Here is a 26,051-nt window from a genome sequence, read left to right on the forward strand (position 1 = left end):
AGGTCTAGATTAAGACTAGAGCTGGAAAAGATAAACAGAGAAGTTGGCTTACTTAGCAGAAGAGATGTGGTCCCACTGCATGTTCCTCCAAGCTGCCTGGTAACGAATCTCCTTTAGTTCAGCACACCATTCTGTGTTTTCATATTCCAAGCCTTTTAAATAGGTGGAAAGTGTATGGCAAAGCCCAAAATTCTGCAAGGCCTACAAATCAGTGAGGTTTAAAAAAAAAAAAAAAAAAAAAGGCAACATATCACTAGTCTCGGCTGCTTTTCGAATGGATTTGCTTATCCTTTTGTTATCAAAGCAAGATTTCCAGGTGTGGAACTACCATTATTTCTAACTTAAGAACTCTGTAAGTGTAAAGCATTCACAAATAAAAAGGCTCCAGCCTAAGCCACCCCCCAAAACATCCTCCACAGAACAAATCTTCTTGACACATGAGAAATGAACTGCCTGTGCAATTTTTTCATTTCCCGACTCTTGGGCAGATCACTGACTAAAGGGTCTTCTGCACTGGTGGCATGAAGAATTACCAAGATTTTTCCCTAATTAAGCCTCAGTACTCATGTGGAACTGGTAAAGGATCTTTCTATATATTTGGATCATTTAACCAAGTAATGAAATGCAGCTACTCCTGAAGAGGAACATGACAGATATTCAACAGTGCACAGCAGTAGCAAATGGTTTTGGAGCAATAAAGGAAGAATCTCAGATTAAACTGAAACTGCAGGAGGAAATTTAGATAGGCAGAAATTAGTTAGAATTTAGCCAAATATTTGGGGTGCACATCCCATGTGCCACAGTGTATTTAATGATCGTATGTAGACAAGACCTCAATTTTACTTTTTATCTGGAAGATGGAGGATTACTTCCATAGCAGTGGTTTTCAACCTGTGGTCCACAGACTCCTGGAGGTCAACAGACTATGTCTAAGCGGTCCACAAAAGGTTGTTGTTGCCACAGAACATTGGTTTCCAACCTGTGGTCCGCAGACTATGCTTAAGATTTCCAAAGGGGTCTGCACCTCCATTTGAAATATTTAGGGGTCCGCAAATGAAAAAAGGTTGGAAGCCACTGCTCTGTAGTGATTCAGACGGTAGAGCACTAACAATATCATTACTTCCTGCAGCACCTGTGTTTTTAGGAGATCTTGATTCTGAGTAATGACTTAATTCTTCTTAGTTTGAAATATATGATGTGTGTCATAGCACAAGGTGATATGGTTGCAGGCTTCCAAGATGAAAATACAATACAGCATCTCATACTAATAATACGCAGCGTGGTCATAGTTAAAATGCTCCTATATGAAAATACATCAAAGACTAAAGCCCAGACTATTATATTAATTGAATACCAGAACAAAATCAATTTCAGGTTTACTGAAGCAAGAATACTTCTGATCACTAGAGGGCGTTATTCCTGTATTTATTTCCTACTAAAGGAATGAATTACCTCTATTATTCCTGCTTGGCGAGTAGCTGGAGGGAGACTTGCTTCAAGGTCATATGTTACAAGGGCCTTTCCCCATATGGCCTCGTGCTCATATGTTCTTATCCTGTTACAAGTAAAGAGTAGTTCTGAGATTTCAAATGCTTCATGAATAAAACTATGTTTTTATAAAAAATTAATAAATTGTACCTAGCTAATGGCTGTAACATTCTTCCTCCACCACAGCCATAGAGACTATCAGGCTCTCCTATACTTCTGTATATTTCCATGAGAAGGTCCTACGACATATCACCACAAAACAAAACATTTCATAAATTACTTTGGAACATATTAAATTATAGTATACATAAATATCCATATATATGCATTAGAAAAACACATCCCAGATGGTTAACAATGATTGACATATACATCCACTGAGATCAAAAGCAGAAATACTGAGATTACATTCTAGTGCAATATTGTCAGACTTCCTAAACCAGAGATTCTCTAAATGCTTATGTTAAGATTTTAAAAAGCATCATCAGAATTCAGCAAATTTGGTTAAAAGGCAAAAAGTATCATAAAATTAATCGACATAAGATGTACAAGCTGACAAGCTGAAAGTTGGTGAATGTGATTTATGAAGAATGAAATATTAGTTGAGAGCGATTACTGACTCAGAATAAGTAGTAAATAGATTTGTGCAACATGACACAAATGCAGAGTATACTATTGTGTGACACCAGAGTCATGCTGTTTTGATCGGAGAGCACCATTCTTGGTCATTCAAACTTACTATGAACATCCACTTGCTATATTTTATTGATATATGCAAAATCTCTCTGGAACAAAAGCTCAGTCAACAGTGACCATATGGATCAGTTCTTTTATGAGCAAAAATTGTTCCTCCGTGTTTTTATACAACTTCCTGCTACTGCTATTTCAGATGAGTTAGTGTGAGCAAGGCGTGATGTGTTTCCAAATATCCTATTCAGCTCATCAATAAAGGCAACTGAACGTTTTACTTTGAACTAGAGCTGGTAAAAAATAGTTACTCAAAAAAGTTTCGAAAGCGGGATGGGGAGCAGGAGGGAACATTTAAGAAAATTTTTCTCTGAGTTTTGACCAACTGGGTTCAAAACTCAAACAAGAAATACTGCTTACATTGGAAATACGTATGTTAATTATTTCATTTCATTAGGTAGATTTACTTTGAGATTAGATAATACTTCATATGAGAAAGGCACTATTCCACACCTGTAAGCTTATTCCAGTTTCTTCTTTACTTTTCTCATTCAAACTGTTAATAGTTGGACTTTGGCTTTCTTCTTCCAATGTTAGATTTTTAGATGCTCTGAAAGCAGATCTATAAGAAGGAGACAAACATGTTGAATTAATTGAAAATAAGTACAGGACACAGAGATGCTAAAATAATCCCTAGAAGGGCCAGATCCCTGGTGTTTCTGAGAAGAGCTTGGCATACCTTCGAGTTGGGCAGTTTCCTTCAACCTTTCTGCTTTTAAAAGTGAATGCCACTAGATGCCAAACCAGCCCCCAATGGAAGTTAGAGTAAGTCTTGTGGTTGCTCTAACTTATCCTGATGAATAACAACTTCCAAAAGTTGCTCAGTTAATCAGTATGCCGGTTGTTACATCTCCACCCTACCTGAAATGATGTATACCAGTGGTGGGCAACCTATGGCCCATGGGCCGCACACAGCCCATCAGGGTAATCCATTGGTGAGCTGTGAGACAGTATTTACATTGACCATCTGCAGGCACAGCCGCCCGCAGCTCCCAGTGGCCGCGGTTTGCTCACTGCTTTAATTCTGTGAAGTGATTCTGAGCCAAAATAAACAATTCACTACATTCAGTATTGTATCAGTGTAAAAAATAATACTAATGTATTACATAGGAAAGTTATATGCTCATTGTATATATCATTCATGTCCACATTCAGTATATTACGAGATGCTGAACATTAAAAAAACGTAATTCTGGGTACCATTCTGTTTAAATTTCCCATCCCACTCCTCCATTTCTGATATAATATAAGCAGGTAATTTGTCCTGAACTGCTAGAGCTAAAATTTAATACACTATCCTATTTGGAAGGTGAGATTTCAGACTTATGGATGATAGAATGTATTAGTTTTTAGCTCTAGCTGTTTGCAAGATATCAGCCACTAAAATCATGCTGGAACTGAAGTGATAAGGAAGTGTTCTGGTAGGTAATCAGAATGATATGATTTTAACATCTGATAGCTACCATTCTGTCAGGGCTGGAGACACTTTGGTGTTCCAGTGCAAGTACTTTCACGGCTATTACATTTTGCTGAGCTTAAAAAAGGAAGATTTGTCTTCCTGATATATAATTCACTTTTCCTTTTCCAACAAAACACCACTGTACAAACACCCACAACATGGCCTGTTTTGACTGAAATGTGAAGAATCTGTATTCCTCAAGTATAGTACCTTTCTTGTTGTTTATCTAAGTTTATCTTGTCTGCGTAGATTTCTGTGTAGAGCAAAGCTGTGAAGTGAGCAGCACAAGATTGTGCTACCATAGCAACCTCAAGGTAATTCAAATCCAGCCAGAAACTGTCATCAAAAACTGTACCTGAAAGAGATCTAGTTAAATACAGCATTAATACTAATGTTATAATAGGAGGCCTGCCCTATAACTTAAAGCTAAACAAAAGAAATACACTGTAACAGTAAAGCCTATGCCAACAGGTACTGTTTTATCTCTAAAAAGAAAGAAACATACCTATACTTTGTAAGATATTTCCAGACAAAAGGTTTTTAGAAACTGCATTCAGTTTAATCTACAACAACCCTTCCGAGGACCCCTATTTTCAAGGGTAATCAGAGTGCAATTTCCAGGTATATATGCAATAAAATGTCACTAGTGTGACATATATTACTTTATCATATAAATACATAATGTGTATCTATTACTTTGAACGGCTTGTTTTCTTATTACAATTATTTAAGTGGTGTTCATGTACATTGTAACTCTCTCCAAGGCATCACCAAGTTTTAGTCTAGAGAAAAAAAGTAAATCTAAAATCAAAGCTAATTTTAAAAATAGATATCACTCACCTCTTTTGACTTCTCAAGTAATCAACAACATCAAGCATTGTTCGCCGAGATACTTTATCTAAACCTCCATGAATAAAGGTTTCCGGTTCTACAATTTATATGAAAAGAGAGAGAAGTGTGAATACACATCATAAAATGTCTGATGGTAAAAAAAAAAGGTGTTGTTTACATTAAGGTGAATGATTAAACAGTGAACAATTGCACAGACAAGATTTTCTAAATGCTGACTGGCTAAAACTGGTGTATGTTATATATCTAGTGTTAGAAACACAGGCTACATGTACACTACACACCACCGGCGAAGGCATGTAGTGTTCGTGTAGTTACATGCTGCAGTGAAAAGCACACCGTGTCCACACTGCGCGTGTAGCTACACCTCAGTGAAAGGCTCTGCGGAAGGAGGGCAGCATGGAAAGGCTTCAGATGCCTTGTTGCTAGAGCCTTTCACTGCAGTGAGGAAAGACTCCGGAAGCAGGGAGCTTCTAGAATCTTTCCCTGTGGCGAGGAAAGGCTCCAGCAGTGAGGAGCTGCCAGAATTTTTCCCTCTGTGAGAGCCTTTCCCCATTGCTGGGGTCTTTTCTTGTGGTGTGGAAGGCCTGTAGCAGCTGGGAGCTGGCAGAATCTTTTCCTACTCCTGGAGTCTCTCTCACTGTGGCAGGGAAGGGCTGATGCAGCAGAACACTACACAGGTAAAAACAGCTGTGCCAACAGGGAGGCAAGGCTTGGGAGAGTAGAGAGCCATGTAGGGTACACACTCGAGTACATACCCATACCTATCAGGCATGTATTTACTCCATATGCCTATGCACCGCCTCTCTGCCTACACTGGTATTTATACCAGTGCTAGGGGTGCTACTCAGGTACGTACACTATACGTCTGCCGTAAGACGTGTGCAGTGCAGACGCACCCTTAGAAAAAGAGGAGGAAATCATCACTCTTTTCCATGCCATTTTCATGTCATTACCTGAATTGGAATTTGCAGGTGTAGTTGATCTGCTGGATGATGAGGAGTATCTGCAACAAGCTGTGAAAAACCTCTGTATATACATGGACAGAAGATTTCGCCAAGATTCATTTGAATCATGAAGCAGGATATCATGAATCAGGTACGGGAGCAAAGTCTGACAAAAGTCTGTTTTCACCTGGAACCCACAAGCACACACAGTCAGCTGCTGGAAAACACATTTCTCAGCTACTAACTATAGTCAAGGTCCACTGGCCAATATGACTCTTTTACTGTAAAACAAATAAAATGAGCTTTATCAACTCATGCATATTAATATAGTATCTGAATGCCTACTAAAAGAGTGCTTTGAATATTTTTGTCTATTTGAAAAAATGGCGATTTTATAACAGAAATTATCTGATATTAATAGGAGTTATGACTAAGTTTGCCACAATTATCTGTGGCAGCTGTGCATGAAAGCTATATATAAACTGAGCTCACCTCACACATTGGTTTCAGTAACTGAAGAACTTCATTTCTCACACCTCCACTGTCCAGTAATGAACAAGTCAGGTTCTTGATCCAGATATCATGACTTACACTCTGAGGAATCCACACACTTGCATTATCTAGGTTTTCTGAAGGACTCTCTCTTCCATTACTTGGTACTTCTAAAAACTAGACAGAAACAAAAATTAAATAAAAAAATGCAAGGACGTGTTCTTCTTCTAAAAAATAACCAGCATACACACAATTGGGTCCAAAAATTTAGATGAACAACAAAATTAAACACACACAATGCAGAGTCTGTCTGGATGAAAACATTGAATCAGGCTTAGTTTATATTATACAATAAAGGTAATATGCTATATTAATGCATGGTTATAGTTAAAACCAAAGAAGTCTGGAAATAGTAATGGTAAAGTTTCTCCAGCAAGATCAAGGCCTCACTATACATCATATTTTAGGTTGCAAAGTCAAGTGCTTGCATGCCAGGAAATGCTTGATTTACAGTTGCTCATGCAACCTTATTTCTGCCCCTTTGTACTTCCATCACGTGCACTGAACTAGGCAGCAGTCTTGTGGAAAAAATAGTATGTGATCAAGTAAATAAGGACTATTATCCATAGGCGGCAGGTTATATGGGCTCGAGGTGCCCGGGTTCCAGGAATATTCAGGGCTGGGGGCCCTGCTCCAGCAATATTTGGAGCTGGGTCTCTCCCCCGACCCTGCCTGGATCGGGTCCCGGCCCCGGCCCCTGTGGGTCTCCCCCCACCGCCCCGCCCCTGCCTGGAGCGGGTCCCAGCCTCAGCCTTCCACCCCTCTCCCTGCGTCCCCCCGCCCCCGAGCCCCTGCCTGCTCCTGCTGCCAGAGAACGGCTCCCGGCAGAACTGCTGTCTGCTGCCCCAGGGTCCTAACACCTGCCATCTGCTAATGGCAAGGCAGGCTGCCCTTACCCTGCTCTTCTGCCCTAGCCCTGAGCCTCTCCAACGCCCCAAACCCCTCATTCCCAGCCAGAGCCCTCATCCCTCTGCACCCTAATCCTCATCCCCAGCCAGAGCCCTCATCCCCCTGCACCCTAATCATCATCCCCAGCCAGAGCCCTCATCCCTCTGCACCCTAATCCTCATCCCCAGCCAGAGCCCTCATCCCTCTGCACCCTAATCCTCATCCCCAGCCAGAGCCCTCATCCCCCTGCACCCTAATCCTCATCCCCAGCCAGAGCCCTCATCCCTCCGCATCATGAACCCCTCATCCCCCTGCACCCTAATCCTCTGCCCCAGCCCTGAGCCCCCCCGCAGCACAAACCCCTCATCCTCAGCCCCAACCCTCATTGCCCTGCAGCCTGATCCTCTGCCCCAGGGTGCACCACCTCCCTCTTCCTACACCTCTACCCCCAGCCGAGGCTGCACCCAAACTCTGTCCCAAAGCCTGCACCCCTAACCTCCTCCTGCACATCCACCCCCTGCCCCAGCCCAGAGCCTGCACCCAGCACCCAAACCCCCTCCCAGAGCCTGCACCCCTCACCCCTTCCTACACCCCACCACCAGCCCAGAGCCTGCACTCCTCACCCCTTCCTACACCCCCACCACCAGCCCAGAGCCTGCCCAAACTCCGTCCCAAAGACTGCAACCCTCACCCCCTCCTGCATACCCACCCCTTGCCCCAGCCCAGAGCCTGCACCCAGCACCCAAACTCCTTCCCAAAGCCTGCACCCCTCCTACACCCTAATCCCCAGCCCAGGACCTGCACCCCAGACCTCCCCCTTGGAACCCCACCCAGAGCCTTAGGCAGGTGGTGGCAGAGTTTGAGGGGGCGGAGTTGGGGGGGCGGGTTCTGGGCACCACCAAAATTTCTACAAACTTGCCTCCCATGCTATTATCATAATGCATACATACAGAACTTCCTGATAACAAGGCTGTGGAGTACTTTCACAAAAAAGGTAATAGGAGCCCCACAGCATGCTCTATTTGGAACTAAACTTTATCTTATAAACATTTCACTTAGAATCAGGTCTTTTAGTTAATGGGATGACTCACTGTAGTAAACATAAGGTAGAAAAATAAGCATTTGCAAAAATCAGTCCCCCGAGAAAGTACAAGAGGTAGGAAAGACGTACAAAAGGAACTAATAATGTACTGGCAGGAAGAGCGGGACTATCTTAAGGATCTTTTCCATCTCTAGATTCTGTAACACTGGTCTTCAGAGATTTTTACAGATCTATATTTGTTTTTATATTTTCTGTTCTCATTACCCTGAACTGCACAAAAATAAATAAAAGAAATACCTTCTTTCGAGACATTCTGAAAGGATGGAGATATATTAACATGGGATCAGCTTTGTTTTTGTAAACCTCCCAAAATTCATTACCAGCCTTGGTGGCTAAAATGTTTTTCAAACAGGCAGCAGCAGCAGATCTAACACCAATACTGAAAGATAAGCATATCTGAGTAACAGATTCTTTAATAATTTAACATAACCTTATGAAGTCTATGTTAAAAAAGTATGTATATCAAAGATCATTCTAAAGGCACCTGACACTGATGAGCCATAGGATGTGAATTAACGATGTGTGTTACAAAAGAGACTGCAAATATTTACTCTAACACAAAAAGGCCCTAACTGGCATTGGGCAACAAGATCATTTAGCTAGAATCCACATCCAGCCCCTGACTAGAGGCATTCTAGAACACCACAGATTGATTGGAATATGAGCAATCTGAACCTCAAAGTGGATCATTAGTAGAGAGTTAACAGATTGTTGCTTGTGTGCAGGTATTAAAGAAAATGATGAGACAGAAGGCAGAAAAAACTCAAATATTGACTAGAAAACCTTCTTACAACAATAGCTACTTTTTTTCACTGGTGTTCTTTTAAGCAACGAATCAAATGTACACTTACCAATCATCTATTAAAGCATTATTTATTAGAGTCAGCATTATGAAGACCCACTGAAGTTCTCTACCTTCAAATAAGTCAACTGCCTTAGAATAGACTGCATTTTTACTATGTTGCAGAGTTATGGTGGAGAAATCTATAGGACCCAGTTCTCCCAAACAACTTCCAACAGCCTCTGCAAATACAAATAATACTTTTATAGTCTCCAAATAGTAGAAGAAAGAGCTTTATTTTTTTTAGCTGTGTATATGTGTGTGTGTGTGTGTATAAGCATACATATTACATACAGTTCTATGTGAGTCGTGTTGGCCTTTCAACATCTCATGTTAGTAGAAAATCAGGGCATGCCTACACTACAAATTTAAATTTCTCAGTAAGCTTCTATGTTAGTTGAGCCCAGAAAACCTTGGAGCTGCCAAGCCTTGGTGCAATGCCCAGACTCGTAGCAGGGAGCCTCGGTGGACCTGGGCTTTCCACGGAGAACCCAGGCAGCAGTCCAGCTGGGAGGCAGAAGGCAATCAGGAAACGAGTGGGGAGCTGGGTATGCACAGCCTGTCTCAGAGCGGGAAAACTGGGCAGCGACACGGCTGGGAGTCAGGAATCCAGGGGCAGCTGTGATTTAGCTGGAGCCCCAGACCCGCCATGGAGTGGCTGCTTGCCTTTCTTGTCAATTTCACAGTGCCAGGACATGCACTGTTGCAAACAGAAGGATATAGACATACATATGTCTATTTCCTTGCTGCATTCATACAATCCATATTTGTGAGAACAGATTTTGGCTTTAAAGTTTTGACATGTCCACATTCAGCTGTAGCTATGAAAATTCTAGATCTTCTAAAATATATTGTATAACATTTCTTTTGCCACCACCAAGATGAGAAGAGATTCTGCAGACATAAGGGTTGGGCTCTGATGCAAATTTAGCAAATACTTAATAGAAATATATTGCAGGAATGACAAATGTATAGTTTTGTTTTCAGAAGTGCTGAGCAATGCCAGCTCCCATAATAGCTATTGCAGTTGTGGGTGCTCATCAGCTCTGAATACCAGGTTTTTTTTTCAGATGAGGAAGATTTAAACGCCTGGTTTACCACTACATACTAGATGTTTAAGTGAACAGCACTAATTTCAGCATCATAGGAAACATTTTGCAATTGCTAAAGATTAAAATAATTCTCATTTAGAGATACTGGTGCTAGCGTAGAAGATATACACACTTATGAGCAAAATTACTTACCTAAAACTGCTTTTTCACCTGTATGATTAACTGCTGTCTTGGCCAGTTGTAGCAAGCTCACCACCAACTTTACTATGACATACTCCTGGGGTTTTTCTATCATTTAGAAGAAAAAAGGAAAGCATTAATATCTATTCCATGTCTATTTGTAACACACAAATTATACTACTTGTAATTCTATTTCAACTAAGATCTCAAAATGTATTCTGAACATTAAAGGGGATAGTTATTGGGTCAAATTTGGTTCATAAAAGCTTCTATAAAATGTAACACAAACAGAAATGTTTCCATACTTTCAAAAATCATCACTTCTTGAACCAACTTTTGTATATTACTTATTTAGTCATAGGATTCCCTAGAACTAAAATATAAAAAATAAAAGTTCCAGGATTTTACAATGGAAATGCAAACAGACTTCCAATTTCATCTTTGATAGCTGCATATATTAAACATTATCATGAGATAACTAAATTGGTACTTGCAGCATAGCATGATGTCACAACAACTGATTCATCATATTTTACTGCAAGAAAATACAGTCAATGTCTGGGATCTTCTGGTACTTATTACCTTCCTCTATAGTCAACTCTTTCTCTATTAGATTTGTCTGAAACTTTTCATGTTTTTTAAACAATGTATTGATTTTGTATTGAGGCAAGAGTGACTCAAACAAGGAGGAAAAGGAGGAATTTATCCAACCATGGAAAACATATGGGAATTCAGGGCAAGATATAGAAATATGGTCAAAAATATTGAAAACCTACAGCAATTTAAGCTACTTTTCTTCCCTCACCTCCTTGCATTTCCAGCACCCCTTTTTTGTTACTTTTGGAGAGATTTAAAACATGATAAAGGCCCAAAGAACTAAAGGCAGAAGGCAGGGAGCAGGAAAGGGATGGCTGAAACATCAATCAGGGAGAAAGTGGTACAGATAAGGGAGAGGAATTTTTAGTTATTTTACTTCATGAATCTTTTTTATTTTGAATAAAAAACTGAATCCATGGTACAAAGGCACAGTCAGCTGTTTCCTTTTATAAAAAAGCATTAATTTAAAATTGTTAAAGATAACAATTCAGTTTTTAAAATTCAAAGTAGCTATGGACAAACTACTAAAATGTCCAGTCCCCATTTCTGTTCGTAAAAGGGCAGCTGGTTGATTCATATTTCAAACTTAACAGTAATGTTTTTACATTACAGTAGTGATTTTATTAAATTGTTATAGCTAGTTGTGGGTGTCCAGTAAATTCTATTATGGAACTGCAAAGTGCTTAACACAACAGGGCCTTCCACTCAGCTGAAGCCTCAGTGTGCTTCTGTAACACAAACAGATTAATAATAAATAATCATCACTACAGAAATGTAGGGCTGGAAGGGCCTTGAGAAGTCAGCCATTCCCCCATGCTGAGGTAGGATCTAGTGAACCTAGGCCATCCCTGACAGATGTTTGTCTAACCTTAAAAACCTTCAATAATAACCCCAGTGACAATAATTAAGGTAGTAAACCAGTTTCTAGTTTATCCTTGATCTCCTGTAACTTGCACAAATCTGCTATCAGCCTGCAATTTCGTAGTCTTCATTTTAGGCTAGAGGATTTAAAAAACAACCAACCAACCAACCAACCAAACCAAACACTGAAGGCTAATTGGACAAGCCATGGTTACCTTACAGGACTTCTCAAAATGTGTTTTAACATTTTTTGGTCAACTCATAATTCAGGAACGGCTTGGGCTCTAAGATTTCACACTTCAATGACACACTCATGATGACCTCTGAACACTAAGTGTTAGGTCTTGTTTAATATTAAGGAATTCCAATATTTTTATAAACGAATCCATATATTTTAAACTCTTGTTTTGTAGACCTTGTGAAATCTGTATTAAAACACACCAAAGTTGACAGTGTCCACAGGAAATATTATACAGCCCACAAACAGTCTCCTGGAAGTTTGATACAATTTATAAGAGCTACTATGAAATATTAAAACTATTACAGGCAGAACTGTTAGCACTGCCTGTTATAAAGGCTGTCTGACATTTCCCATTATAAGATCCTATTTTCAATCACTTATAACTTTGCCAAACGTAGCTGTTTGGGCTGTAATTTTCCATGGCAGGTATCTGCCTCAGGCTGAATGTTTTGGTGTTTTTTGGGGAAAAAGTCAGTCATTTCCAAGAACAAGGCTAGGGGAAACGTTAATGTCTAGTCTATGTAAAAAAAAATCTGGCAACCTTTTTATGAACAGCTCTAGCATCCCACATGCTTTGGAGCCAGGAACTTTGGCAAGGGGGTGACCTCTGTCTCAGTGGTGTGTCTTTTGCTATCTCTGTGAAAATTCACTCAAATTGGCCAAGTTATAAGCCTTTGAACAACTGCAGGTTCACACATGCTCAATGGAGATTTCTATTTTAGCAGCTAAAATCTGTAAAGATTCCATCTTCAAAGAGCATGCTCGAGCTGTTCATAGATCTTACATGTGATCGGATTGCGCATGCACCATGCCCCCAGAGTGACTGAGCACACTCCAGCAGTGAATTGCTGCTTTGGGACAAGGTGGGCACCAGAACTGAGCCTGTCTCTGCTGGGCTCTTTGGCTCCCTGCTTCTGGCGTCCAGAGAGTATGGAAGAAGAAGGTGCCTGATTTTAATTTAGAGGGGAAAACAGCTGGACTGAATCAAGGGAAAGGAGAAGATTGGGACAAGGAGCCTGGTGAGATGATAGTGAATGTATTCTGCTCATCTATACAAATATACCTACAAAAATGCAGGTGTAGTTATATCACTCATATGGCATTATGTATTGTATAATACTCACTAAGAGAAATTTCACAGTTTGCATCATAATTTATACAGTACATATCAGTCTGGTGTATGTGTGAAATTACACCAATGTTATTTTACTAATCAAAATAATACAGCATGTAGAGGAAGAAATGAAGTATGGTATCAGAAGTTTGTACCCTGGAAGTTTTTCATGAGATCCTTCATCTGATCTTTATGTTGTTCCAGTTGTTTGCGTAAATCATTTAATCCTTCAAGTCTTGCAAATGGCAGTGAGTCACAGAAACTTACTGATAAGAAGTGGTTAATTTCCTGTAAAACAACATTTTTGTAATAAGTATACACTACATATACTATGTTTTAAGTGGAGAAATGGTTCTTAAAAGGTATTTCACTGCAATGTGAACACCAACAGATATGAAATGTACACAAGAATTGAAAGACAAACAAATTGATTAGCTCCTAAAACTAGGGATAGATTAAAAAAAACCCAGCATGTCTAATTTAAGGGGAAGTAATCTTTCTATTCCCTGTCATAAAGTCAGTACATTTGCCTCAGTTGAAAGGGACCCATTACCATGACTGTGCCATGCAGCCTAAATGAAATAGTTTAATTACCTCCAAAAGTGAAAATGCTCCTTTACTGTATTTGATTTTCTGCTGAGTAGCACGCAAATCTTTAAAAGCAGGATGCTCAGGAAAAGGATCTAAATGTTTGATTGTTTGGTACAAGTTTTCATTATCCTTGTTATCTATCACTAGGTACTTCAACAAGCCTAGGACCTGAATATTAAATAAAATTAATTAAAAAAAAAAAAGAACAGCTTAATAAGAGAAAAGGTTCCTCAAGCCAAGCATAATATTCTATGAAATAACATTTATGCATTCTATACAGACTAAATTTTTCCACATGGATAATTGAATGTAACCAAAAATTCATAAACTATGTGTTTTACATTATTGTATGTTTTAAAGTGTTTAAAAACATTCACAGACAATATAATATTTGTTTGCAGTGTTACTGTAAGCCATGTCATTCCCAGGATGCTAGAGGAACAAGGTGGATGAGGTAATATCTTTTATTAGACCAAGTTCTGCTAGTGACAGAGACAAGTTTTTGAGCTTACACAGAGCTCTTCTTCAGGTCTAAGTATGTTTCCCAGATCTGAAGAAGAGCTCTGTGTAAGCTCAAAAACTTGTGTCTCTCACCTGTGGAAATTAGTCCAATAAAAAGATATTACCTCACACACCTTGTCTTTCTAATGTAATATTTGTAATTTACTGAGGCTTAAAATAGAGATAGGATAATAGTGAAGTAACTGATACAAAAATTCTATAATTTAACTATTTATTTGATTTTCTTACTGTTGAAAGCTATAATATTTTGCATTATTTGGTTGACTTACTTTGCTGTTAATCTGAATGCCTAATAGTGTTACTAGAATTAAATATTAATAAGGCTGGCATATGTCATGCTATCACAGATTTTGCAGTTTTTGCTGTTTTTATTTAAGTTTGGCTGCTCGGCTGCTTAAAAGTCCACTGCAGAACTCCTTTAAATATTTTTAAAAATTAAGTTGCTAGCTCTCTTAAGTGCAAAGAAATTCTTCCAAAAGTGACCCAAGTATAACAAATTTGGTGCCATTTAGCCTAAAAATTACCAATATACAGTGCTTCTGCAGAGATTCTTGTATTTTCTATAAAGATATAAGATGACAGGAGAACTGTAAAGCAATGTAATTTAGGAATTTATAATATGCTTTATTATAGTAAGACCTAGAATTATTTATATGACTTTGTTAACATTCTATGTGTATTGGGATTTTTGTATTTGAATGAATTTATTGTGGTTTTGGTACATTTTAATTAAATAATCACATATTATATTTGGAAAAAAAATTGTGCTGTTGTCTTAGGCTTTTTTTTTTCCAGCTAAATCATGGGCTGCTTATTTTTTGCCATGACAAAACTGTAATTTTCCCAATTTATTGCCATGACAATCTTTAAATATAAACAAAACTGCGCAGACAACAATACTGCTCTCTCCGTTGACCAAGAACTTGCATGCTAAATTTCAGCAAAACGGACAATTTTACAGGAAGACACAAACCTAGAATACAGGGGGTTTGGAGAGCAGAAGTGCTGCAATAACCTTAACTATGGAGATGCAAATACACCTTTACTGATAGTTTGCTTTAAAGCCACTAAGCAACCAAAACACAGAACTGAATATTTGCCAGTCTGAAATATCTAGACATGGGGTAGTCAGTAGGTGGACTGCAGGCCAAATCTGGACCACCAGACACTTTTGAAAGCACCCTGAAATCTTTTTTACTTATTATTATTTTCTCTGGAGTGCGGACCTTGACCAAGAAATGTGGAACTTGGCAAAATATAACTGACTACCCCTGACCTACGCTAACAACATCTCTACATAGAAAAATGCAGTCTATACACATCTATATCTGAAGTAAAGTTCTATCCATATATTTCCCTTCAATAGTGGTTTGTGCTACAGGGCTAAACAAAAGATGTCTAAGAAGCAGAAATGTAGTAAAAGCTGTACTTTTCTTCGTAAAAAAGGCCATTAAAAAAATCTTATGAAATAACTGACAACTAGAAACAAATGAAAAAATCTGTGATGTAAGCCTAGAGGATATAGAAAAAGGTGACTAAACATTATGTTTAAAACACAGATAGAAATATTAGTTATAAAAATGTTGACTTGAACTAACTACAAAAGCCAGGAGGCATATAATAAAGAAAAGCAATGAGTGCATCTTCTGAAAAGCTACCTGCTTCTGAATTTCAGGCTGGTGGTCCCTGACGAGAGGTATTAGCGTTCCAACAACAACATGAAGATGATTCTCGAGGGCATCCTTACAATATGTGACTGCTGCGTGGCAAACATGATTTAGAAGGTCACAGCAGAGAGAAAAGCTGCGCAAGGACATGTCTCTGCCAAGACTGGGTCTGCCATGGGGGGAGGGGAAAAGTTAGAGCAATTAAATTAAAAAAACAAATATTTCCATTGTCAAAGTACTAACCCTTTGCATGACAGGGAGAAATGAGGGAGGGAGCATATCTACATCATATTTAAAAGGCAGTGATTTCAGTCTTAAAATGGTTGACCTAATCATCACAGGGATTTAGATTTCTGGATTGAAGAATACCAAATCCTCAAGTCCTTCCATCATTGTTACATATGCTAAATTTAGCCACTGTCAATATGGTTTAATTCAACAGAGTCAAATAAGAGTGAAAAAGAAACAGATCATCTCCTCTAGGGAGGAAAAAAAAAGTATATAGGCTGTCAAACATTAAAGGTAATGGATTTTGTTGTAAGGAGCACTTGAGTAGGGAATTCTCTGATCACATCCTCCCTTTTGTGTAGTGGATGTGCTGTTATAACAGCTCCTGTATTCCTGTGGAATCTGCCACAACACATTGAATTTGTCACATCACAGAATCATACTCTAGAATCTAGACAGTCTATGGGAGTTAAGGCACCCAACTCTCACGGAAATTCTTAGGGTCCTTTGAAAATTCCAGACTAAGCTATCACTAAATACAAATATATGCTTCTAGCCTTTATAGGTTTGAAGATAATCATGCCAAATGTAAACTGAGTTTAAGCTGACATGGCGATCGTTTTCTGAGTTTGCAGACAACCCAAAACAATGTTAATTGACTCATTCATCACTACAGATTGTTCCCTCTAAAATCTAAAGATAGCAATTTAAATCATTGCACTCCTGACCGTTTTAGCTGAAACATCCAAATGATGTGTTTAGTCCCACAATACCAAATTGCTTTCCTCACCTCCTCAGTTGCCAAAAGCATCAGCTGTTCCCTACTCACCTACTAAAACCTCCTGCTTAACCCTTAGCCTCTACAATGAAGTTATATGTTGTCAACACAAAAATCTGCAGATATTAAAAACTGAAAATGTGAGAAAAGTGTAAAATAAATATTATGGGCTACTGTACTCATAATTTATTCACTTTCAGAATTAACTGGTTAATATTCTCTATTTTTAAATTTAATGGAAGCCGTGCAGCAGACTGCAGGGACCTTGTCACAGAATTTAGGTCCAAGCTTGCAAACTTGTGCAAGTTAGCAGTGCAGGAGTTCACGAGGGAGAAGAAATCACGTTATTTATCAAGGAAGAGGGCAGATAGAGAGAATAAATAAAACAGAAGTTATCATAGTCACATAGCTTTCTCAAAGGCTGTTGGGGTGCAGGAGGAGAGGTAAAGTCCAGGCATTAAAGAAGCTAATGTGGTGGCAGAAGGGAGTTAGTAGGTAAAGAAAAGAAGGCAGAGTAAAAGTGGAGAAGTCGACAGAAGGGAAGTTAAGAGACTGACATCTATGGGGAAAGGAAGAGTACTGTTTAAACAGGGCAAGTGGTGGGCAGAGAAAGAATTCAGAGATAAATGAGTAAGAAAGCAGGGCTTGTTGAAGACTAGACTATAAAAAATTTCAATGATCTGAATAATATTCTGGGTTAGTGAAATACCCTTATACTTTGTTATATTAGCAGACAGCATTGCAATCTCAAACATTCCTTGGAGTAGCAACATTGGAAGCTTTACAGAAAAAGGCAAAAGAGGAGATTTACCAAAAGTTATGTTCACAATGAAGGTGCTTGCATAATACTGGCTGTTTTCTGATTAACTTTGCTTTGGTATCAAGTAGCAACTTTTAGTTTTTGTTGCGAAGTTGTGCGTCATTTTGAGCCATATACTCAAAAGATTTACTAACATTTAAATGATCAAAACGTCCAGGGAAGTCAGCCTACAAGAGACTGAAATTCAACAAGACCCATCTTCCACAGTTCAATAAATAGGGCTGTGCTCAGGGAAGAAGACCTATAACAAGGGTGACCAGATGTCCCATTTTTAAAGGGACAGTCCCATATTTAGGCCCTCCTGCAGGTGTCCAACTTTTCCTTAAAAATGGGCAAACTGTCCCGTATTTTCTCTCTCCGCTCCCTCAGTAGTGGTGGGTCCTGCTGCTGGCTAGATCTCTGCTCGCCAGCCACCTGAGCAGCGAGCAGGGGGTCCAGTGGCTAATGATAGGGGTCGGTGAGCAAGGCTGGTGGTGGGGCAAAGCTGCAGTGTGTGGGGGTGGCTGCTCCCCCTGCTGGTCCCTCAGTGCAGCCCCTGCTGTGCACCAGCTCTCGGCCAGCAGGGCCCCGTCCCCCGCCCTGTTTCTGGCTGACACTGGCTGCATGCTGCGAGTTGCGGTGGCTGGTGTGTATGGGCAGGCGCCAGGCAGCGGCTGGCTACATGTTGCCTCTGTTGCCCACCCATTGGCCCTTTATGTGCTTCCCCTCTTGCTGTCCTCTCCCTGCTTTGCTCCTTCACCCCCGCAACCCTGCTGCTCCTCCAGATCTCCCTAGTCAGGGCCCATCCTGCTCCCAGTGCTGTGAGGAGAACCAGCCCTTGGATGGAGTGCTCAGTTCACCAACAGCCTGGCCAGCAGGCTCCTTCCTTCCCCCACTGCCTCTGGCTGGGCCGGCGCCCCGGGAAAGTCCAAGACCCTCCAGCTCAGGACGCTGGCCAGGAGAAGCCAAGCCCTGCATGTGCCAAAGCCCCGTGCAGCATTGTCATGGGAAAGCCTCTCTGCCCCTCAGCTAAGCTCTGGAGTGGAGCGGGGGAAGTGATTTCCAGCCTGGTCATGCCCTGACTCTGCAGGCTCCACAGCAGCCCCCCGGGCAGGGGCTTAGCACCCTCTTCACCTGCCTTTCCTGGTCCTGCCTCCAGGGAGTGTGGGGCTGCTCCATCCCCTAGGCACATTTTCCTGCTGAGCCACCTCTCTGGCTGGGTTCGTTAAAGCCCCTGCAGACAGGTTCCCTGGGCCTTGGTGCATAATGCATTCTAAAGGGCTTAACCCCTTCCAGCCTGTGCTGTAGCCAGGGGACAGGAGGCAGCTGGGTTATTTCAGTGGCCAGCAGCAGCCTAGAGGTGTTAGCTGCCTTTCAGCACTGTTACGTTCTTATGTTATGTTCTTATGTTCAAGTAATTTTATCAGGTGTCCAATATTCAGCATAGGGAAATATGGTCACTCTACCTATAATCAATCCCTAGCGTGACATTAACATTGGTTTTACACTAGCTTCTACATAGATGGTATAACAGCTACTAGTGGTACTAGCACTGGAATAGGTTACAGCACTGCAATGGGTTACCTAGGGAGGTGGTGGAATCTCCTTCCTTAGAGGTTTTTAAGGTCATGCTTGACAAAGCCCTGGCTGGGATGATTTAGTTGGGAATTGGTCCTGCTTTGAGCAGGGGGGTGGACTAGATGACCTCCTGAGGTCTCTTCTAAACCTGATATTCTATGATTCTAAAATATGTGGATAACAGTGAGAAGGCAAAAAAGGAAGGACTAAGAGACAATCATGTATTTACCTGCTGTTGATGTAGTGAATCAGGGTATATATTATATCTCGAAGAACAAAAGCCCATGCTCCTCCTAAACCATCCTTTATCTCTTTAAGTAACAAGTTAACAAATAAATAATAAATTATAAGAATCCTGTGTTTTTTGTAAATATTGTTTGTATCAGCTGCTTGTTTGCAAATGGCTAGTAGGATTTTCTGGAATGAATCCTGAAAATGAATGAAAACACCAAGTGAAAAGCCGCCCCTCATATAACAGCAAAATTAAGTTATTTTAACTTAAGGAAAAAATGTAAATATACGACAAGTTTTGTATTTCCGAGTCATATATAAATGCACGTCTATTTCAAAATGCATTGTAGAGACCAGTCGTACAAGGAAAGGGGTGCCGACTGGTTATCCCTACAGGTTCCTTCTAATTTTAGTTTCCGTGACTTTGTGCAAAAAACTGCTTTTTGTTTTCCTGAAAACAAAGCACTGAAGGCAGTTTTCATCATTGATTTAAAAAAAAAAAAAAAAGTCTAAAAATGTAAGATTGTTTTAACAGAACACATACATATAGTAAAAAGTAAATAGGCACAAAAAAAAACAATATATGCAGAGCTTTTGTGAATTTGTGCATGGCTATGCTACATTCTGAAAACATATATTCCCCCATTTAGTTATAAAACAACTCAATATTAGTATGTTTTTCTCCAATCTATAAACAACATAAAGGAGAACAGTCATACTTCACGTGAAGCAAACATGTCTAAGCATAAGGATGTAGAAGTCCACACTGTCAGCAGGGGCAGTAATTATTTATACTTAAATATATGTATCATGATCTGATGTAATTCGTTAGCTAGTATGTGACAGAAATAATGTGAATCTAACCTATAGTTTTATGTAGTGTACATAAATCCCTCCCTAACTTGATTTATTTTTAAAACTTTGGCCCTGTCTTTCTTTCACTTTTTTTTTCTTTTAAAAACTAATCTTTCATGCATGTAACATTCATAAAGTTACCGTGGTCTTTCATTTAGGGACATTTGTCTTTTTTCTGCTGCTAATAGAAACATAAGGAGATTCCCTAAAATTATACTGGAAAGTTTTTTCTTTGTTGGCATGCTCTGACAATTTACAAATAAAAAATAAACATAATTAAAGGGAAATCTTTTAACAATGAACAAAAAGGAAAAACCACATACTTACAGGTTTTTTAGAAAGTATAGCTACAATACTTTTTAACTTGGTTTTATGACAACTGCTAATATAATCCAAGGTTGCCTTGATCACATAAGATGGAAAATGAGGAGGATTAGGAGCAGGGTCTAATTCCCTGAATGAATTAAAAAAGACAGTAAGACAAGACTTTCAAAAACTTGTTCAGAGATCAAGGTTATGGATGCTTTAAATGGATGCATATATAACATGTTGCATTGCTGATTTGGTTTCACCCTGATAAGGCAAGAAAAAACTGCTATATTGTAACTAGTGAGAATAAATATAGCAAAGTACAAATTCTTCTTACATTACCGTAATATTTTCAGCAGTAAGCGGAGAATTATATTTCCCAGCAAACTAACAACTGCAAATAAAATGAGATGTAATCCCCAAATATAACATAAAGACTTTCTTTCTATAGGGAAATACTTGCACTTGTTTTGTTTAATCCAATTGTAGGATGCCTTTTGCATGTTAGGGAAGCACCAAACACCAAAATACAAAAAACATTTAAATTAAATACAAGCCAATCAGCCAAATCCACTCCCAGACCTTGTAAAAATGTAATTCATAAGAATAAATCACAGTCATCGTGTATGTTACCCCAATCATAAAGGGATCAAACACAAATTGAGAAGAATAAAGAAAACAGCAACGGCAGCAGATTCAAAAGCAAAAGGCTGAGTGGTCCAGAAACAGTCAACATGGAAAAGCAGCTCAAATGAAATAAATAAATCTTTCAGCATGCCCTAAAGAAAGCCAATAAGGAATTTTAGCAGAGCATCTGTACACAATAGAGTTTTATAGCTGAAAATCCTCTAAAAGGACAGCCCTGCTCCCAGTCCAGCCCTGAATGAAATAAAGACCTAAGAGAACTAGCCCATGCTTGTCAGGGAGAAATATGACAAACAGCAGTCTCATTAAAATATCCAGTGCCTAAACTACAAAGAATGTTAGAAACTGAGGGGGGGAAATAAACCTCAATACTATGCAAAAATGGTAATTAATAAAATATAATTTATTACAAACTGCTCTTTGCCTTTGCTGAATTTCAGAAGATACAGTAACTTTATACACATACATGATTTGGAGAACAATAGCTTACATGCTTGAGTTTATTAAATAAAATGCTCAGTCTCACTACAGAAACTCCCACAAAATCTCTGCTTTTTCTCAGTAAGTGACAGGTACGAAAAGCATCATGAAGAATGATGGCCATAAAATTGTACTCAGCACCTCCAGATCATGTTGTATAGACTCTGGAATGAAGCTTTATAACTTCTATTTTGCCTTAATATTCCATACTATGTTAGAAAAATATATCTAAATGTTATTGTGATATTTGATTTGCAGAGTCTGTCTCGTAGGAGTCTTTAATTGCTACTGTAGATTGTAATCTTGAGAACAGTTTGAACACCAATAAGTGTCTTCTTAAAGAACGGAACCTCTCCCCCTTATTAAGGGATGGAAAGAAACTTTTTTTCTAGGATCACAAAAGACGACAACTTGTATTTAAAAATTCTCTAAGAATAATTTAAGTTTAAAAAGATTATTTTAAAATCCGATTTTCATATAGAAAATAGGAGTGTTTGGACTCATTTGAGAAAGAACATTCATATCTTATTAAACATTGATGAATAAAAGGAATTTCAGAAAATAAAATGAATAAAAAAGTTAAAATCAAGTTTAGAGATGTTCTGAGAATTTCCTGCTCCAAAGACAAAAACAATATAACCACAAAGTTGAAGATTTACAACCCTGTTGAAGATGCATAGACAAGATTATATATTCATGAGCTGAAGATGCTACTAAGACCATCCCATGCAAGAACTGAGCCAAAAGTTACTTGGATCCAGCCAAACCCTTGACAGAGGTGTGTCTTCTACCCTCACTGAGACTATGGAAAGAGAGGGGTAATACATTTCTCTGAACTGAGATACCCACTCTTGTCTTGCTCTCTTGAAATCCTAGAAGAAATTTTGAGAGCATATGCTGGGATGCACACACTCCACACATATGCAAAATGTTGTACATAAGTAAAAAGGTATGAAATATATCTTCTAAATCTATAGCTACATACCCTGTAAATTTACATAGATCAACTCCTTCTCCTGCTGTGGTGTTGACTGGCTCATGCAGGGTCATCAGCAGCTCCACCACAATCTCTGGCAAGTTACTGTGAGATAAATTGTCAATCTGCTAGAAAACAACAACATTAGATACATTTAATGTTTTCATATGAACAGCTTTAATAAGGAAATATTTTAACTCTGAAGGTCTCAATTTCAATTTGTGTTTTTCTGAGGTAACTTCTTTTTCTTCTGTCTAGGCTACCTACTTATCCTTTGAGTTATCCATCTTAAAATTAAAGGGACACAATCAACTTAGAAATCACAATTCTTTCTAGAAATGTTTTACCAACTGTAATTACAACACCTAAGATTCACCATAAATTAAATGTTTCTCTATATTTTCAGTTTCTTTACATTCTGCATTTGACATAACGTTATGTATAGTCATAGGTTCCCATGAATCATCAGTGCTCCTGTTGGGGCGGATGGGAGAAGGTTTCACAGAGAATCAGAGAGAAAAAACGTTTTAAAAATAGGCAAATGTGACTGCAAAAGCATAACAACTTTTAATTCATATTTTGAAATGTATTAGATTTCCAGTTGACAGTGTGGCTTTAAAACACCACAGTTGACCTTACTTGAAAGATTCAAAAAGTTTGATATTTTTATTCTGACTTACCTTTGACATAACCTTAGTCCCAGATTTGGACCTTAGCGTCCAAAATATGGGGGTTAGCATGAAAACCTCCAAGCTTAGTTACCAGCTTGGACCTGGTACCTGCTGCCACCACCCAAAAAATTAGAGTGTTTTTGGGGCACTCTGGTCCCTCTGAAAAACCTTCCCTGGGGACCCCAAGACCCAAATCCCTTGAGTCTCACAACAAAGGGAAATAATCCTTTTCCCTTCCCCCTCCAGGTGCTCCTGGAGAGATACACAGACACAAGCTCTGTGAATCCAAACAGAGTGAATCTCCCTCTCTGTTCCCAATCCTGGAAACAAAAAGTACTTTCCTATTCCCCCAGAGGGAATGTAAAATCAGGCTAGCAATCCAACACACAGATCTCCCCGATTCCTTCCTCCCACCAATTCCCTGGTGAGTACAGACTCAATTTCCCTGAAGTAAAGAAAAATTTCAACAGGTCTTAAAAGAAAGCTTTATATAAAAAGAAAGAAAAATACATACAAATGTTCTCTCTGTATTAAGATGATACAACACAGGGTCAATTGCTTAAAAGAATATTGAATAAACAGCCTTATTCAAAAAGAATACAAATTAAAGCACTCCAGCACTTATATTCATGCAAATACCAAAGAAAAGAAACCATATAACTTACTATCTGATCTCTTTGTCCTTACACTTAGAAACAGAAGATTAGAAAACAGAACTACTTCTCCAAAGCTCAGAGAAATCAGGCAGCCAGAAAACAAAGACAAAGACACACAATTCCCTCCACCCAAAGTTGAAAAAATCCGGCTTCCTGATTGGTCGTCTGGTCAGGTGCTCCAGGTGAAAGAGACATTAACCCTTAGCTATCTGTTTATGACAACCTTATTACAACATATCCCTATTTGAAGACCTGAATTATATGACTTATTACTTACTATTTTCTCCTCAAATCCATTACAAGTCATCCACCACTGTTTATGCATTTATAAAGGAAATAAAGTACATTAAAATAGGTACCTGTTTTCCTAAGCAGCTTTCATCCTTAAGCATGTCGTAGACTTTATAAGCTGTATCTCTCTGTTGTGTTATTTCACTATCTCTATGGCTTTCATAGGCAAAATAGGGAAGGATATTTACAAGAATCTTTGGAAAGCAGTCTGCTAGAAGCTGCCGCCAGTCTTTTTCAATCATGTTAGCAATAGATTTCACATCTTCAAACTGGCTTCTGATCACCAGGTGTGGAACCAAAACTTTATAACAAGACCTAAAGGTAAGCAAATATATTTCCAAATTGTCCTTGAATTACAATGGGATTTTTAAAATACCCCACCTTTTAAATATAATATAGTTGATCTGTTGTATGACTGTCTAGTTACATCTGTAAAATAAATCTCCAGCATTGTAGCAGGTAATAGAAATGATACATGGAATTAATTTTAAAGACTTTATATGCTTTTTAAAGCAAAATCTTACAGTACAAGAAGCAAAATTACATTATTTTGATACTTGAGATATCTAGTTTAACCTGATTTAACATAAATTTTATATATAAACCTACCTGTAGAACTCCTCAAGGCTAGAGTAGTTCAAAACAACATAAGGAAAAGCAGATAGGCTATATCCACTATCTTTCATTCTCAGCCACTCCAGCACCAGATAGTCTAACTGGGAAGTCATGAAGTCTTCTATACTTTTATAGCCAAAAATGTTCGATACTCTCTCCAAAACCTGTACAATAAGTAACACTATGAGATAACATGCTGCATATATATTGTGCTGCAGCACACAGAGCAGTTATGTCTCCAAGCCTCCCCTTCTAACATCTTTTTGCTCTTTTAATAGTATTTATATCACTCAACTTCTAATTAGTACATAGTATGCAGTTTTCAGTACACACTCTTATCATTATACATGTTTTGCGTATTGAAAAACTGACTTTACTTTGGTTGTGAGCATCTTTAATTGGGTCTAAAATCTAGGGTGGGAGGAGGCAGACAGTCCCTGCAAAGAGGGGTGGGAAATAGAGAGGGAATGAGGTGAGGCAGTGAGACTCAGTTGATGGGGTCAGGGGAGGCAAGCCAGATCCTTTCCAGGCCTGTTCCAGCCCCTCTGGGTCCCACTTCCTGATGCCTGGCCTGAGCCCCAGAAGGTCCCTGTCTCTGCTCCCCAGAACAATCTTAGGCTTTGTGGAAGCAGCTCCAGTACCTCTGGATTCTGCTCTCACCTCCTCCCTGGCCTCCTGGACACGTGTGAATTTACGCAGGGACAGAGCCCCCACAATATTTCTATTGTGGGGGCTCTGGCCTCCCTTACCCACCTGGTTCCACTATCCCTGGCAAAAATATTTACAGTGCGTGATCCTGATTATAGTTTAGAGATGTCCATGAAAATACAGAAGTTATCACAAAAATGTTAACCTTGGAATTATTGTAACACTAGAAACCGTTAAAAACATCACTGAGGTATTTTAGTAAATAAAAAAATACATCAGCCAGTCTGTTTGCGTACAATGAAAGAGCTGCCTAAATTTTCAGCATTAACCAAATACCCTTTTCTAGCACTTGTAGCCAATTAGTTTATTTTTCATTGTGTTATCTAGTGTTATGGTCAGTTCATTTGTTATTTCCTATATCATTAAGCTGTGCTAAACAGATTTCAGTTGTAGGTATAGATGTAATATAGGATTCTAGAAGTATAAGACTGATAAGTATTTAAGATTAATGAATGCATATTAGGTATATAAGCAAGGCTTGGTTGTAATGCAAGGCCTACAGGCTGGGGCCTGTAAGATTTTAGCTTAGCCAC

At 39.0% G+C, this 26,051-nt stretch overlaps 1 protein-coding gene across 1 annotated transcript in view; it reads right to left on the reverse strand.

The window, feature by feature from the left end:
• The window catches only part of ATM (ATM serine/threonine kinase), a 110,768-nt gene that overhangs the window by 36,179 nt on the left and 48,538 nt on the right, over positions 1–26,051 (reverse strand). The window contains exons 25-43 of the mRNA XM_050937999.1: positions 24,805–24,974; positions 24,264–24,510; positions 22,587–22,702; positions 20,495–20,621; positions 19,311–19,510; positions 15,690–15,867; positions 13,513–13,677; positions 13,074–13,206; positions 10,118–10,213; positions 8,884–9,055; positions 8,270–8,411; positions 5,983–6,159; positions 5,500–5,677; positions 4,535–4,622; positions 3,905–4,060; positions 2,689–2,797; positions 1,639–1,727; positions 1,453–1,555; positions 53–201 (exon numbers count right to left, since the gene is read on the reverse strand). Coding sequence (XP_050793956.1) covers positions 53–201; positions 1,453–1,555; positions 1,639–1,727; positions 2,689–2,797; positions 3,905–4,060; positions 4,535–4,622; positions 5,500–5,677; positions 5,983–6,159; positions 8,270–8,411; positions 8,884–9,055; positions 10,118–10,213; positions 13,074–13,206; positions 13,513–13,677; positions 15,690–15,867; positions 19,311–19,510; positions 20,495–20,621; positions 22,587–22,702; positions 24,264–24,510; positions 24,805–24,974 — 2,795 coding nt within the window. The remainder of the gene's footprint in view (positions 1–52; positions 202–1,452; positions 1,556–1,638; positions 1,728–2,688; positions 2,798–3,904; positions 4,061–4,534; positions 4,623–5,499; positions 5,678–5,982; positions 6,160–8,269; positions 8,412–8,883; positions 9,056–10,117; positions 10,214–13,073; positions 13,207–13,512; positions 13,678–15,689; positions 15,868–19,310; positions 19,511–20,494; positions 20,622–22,586; positions 22,703–24,263; positions 24,511–24,804; positions 24,975–26,051) is intronic.

The sequence above is a fragment of the Gopherus flavomarginatus genome, chromosome 1 (genome assembly GCF_025201925.1).
Source record: "Gopherus flavomarginatus isolate rGopFla2 chromosome 1, rGopFla2.mat.asm, whole genome shotgun sequence".
NCBI lineage: Eukaryota > Metazoa > Chordata > Testudines > Testudinidae > Gopherus > Gopherus flavomarginatus.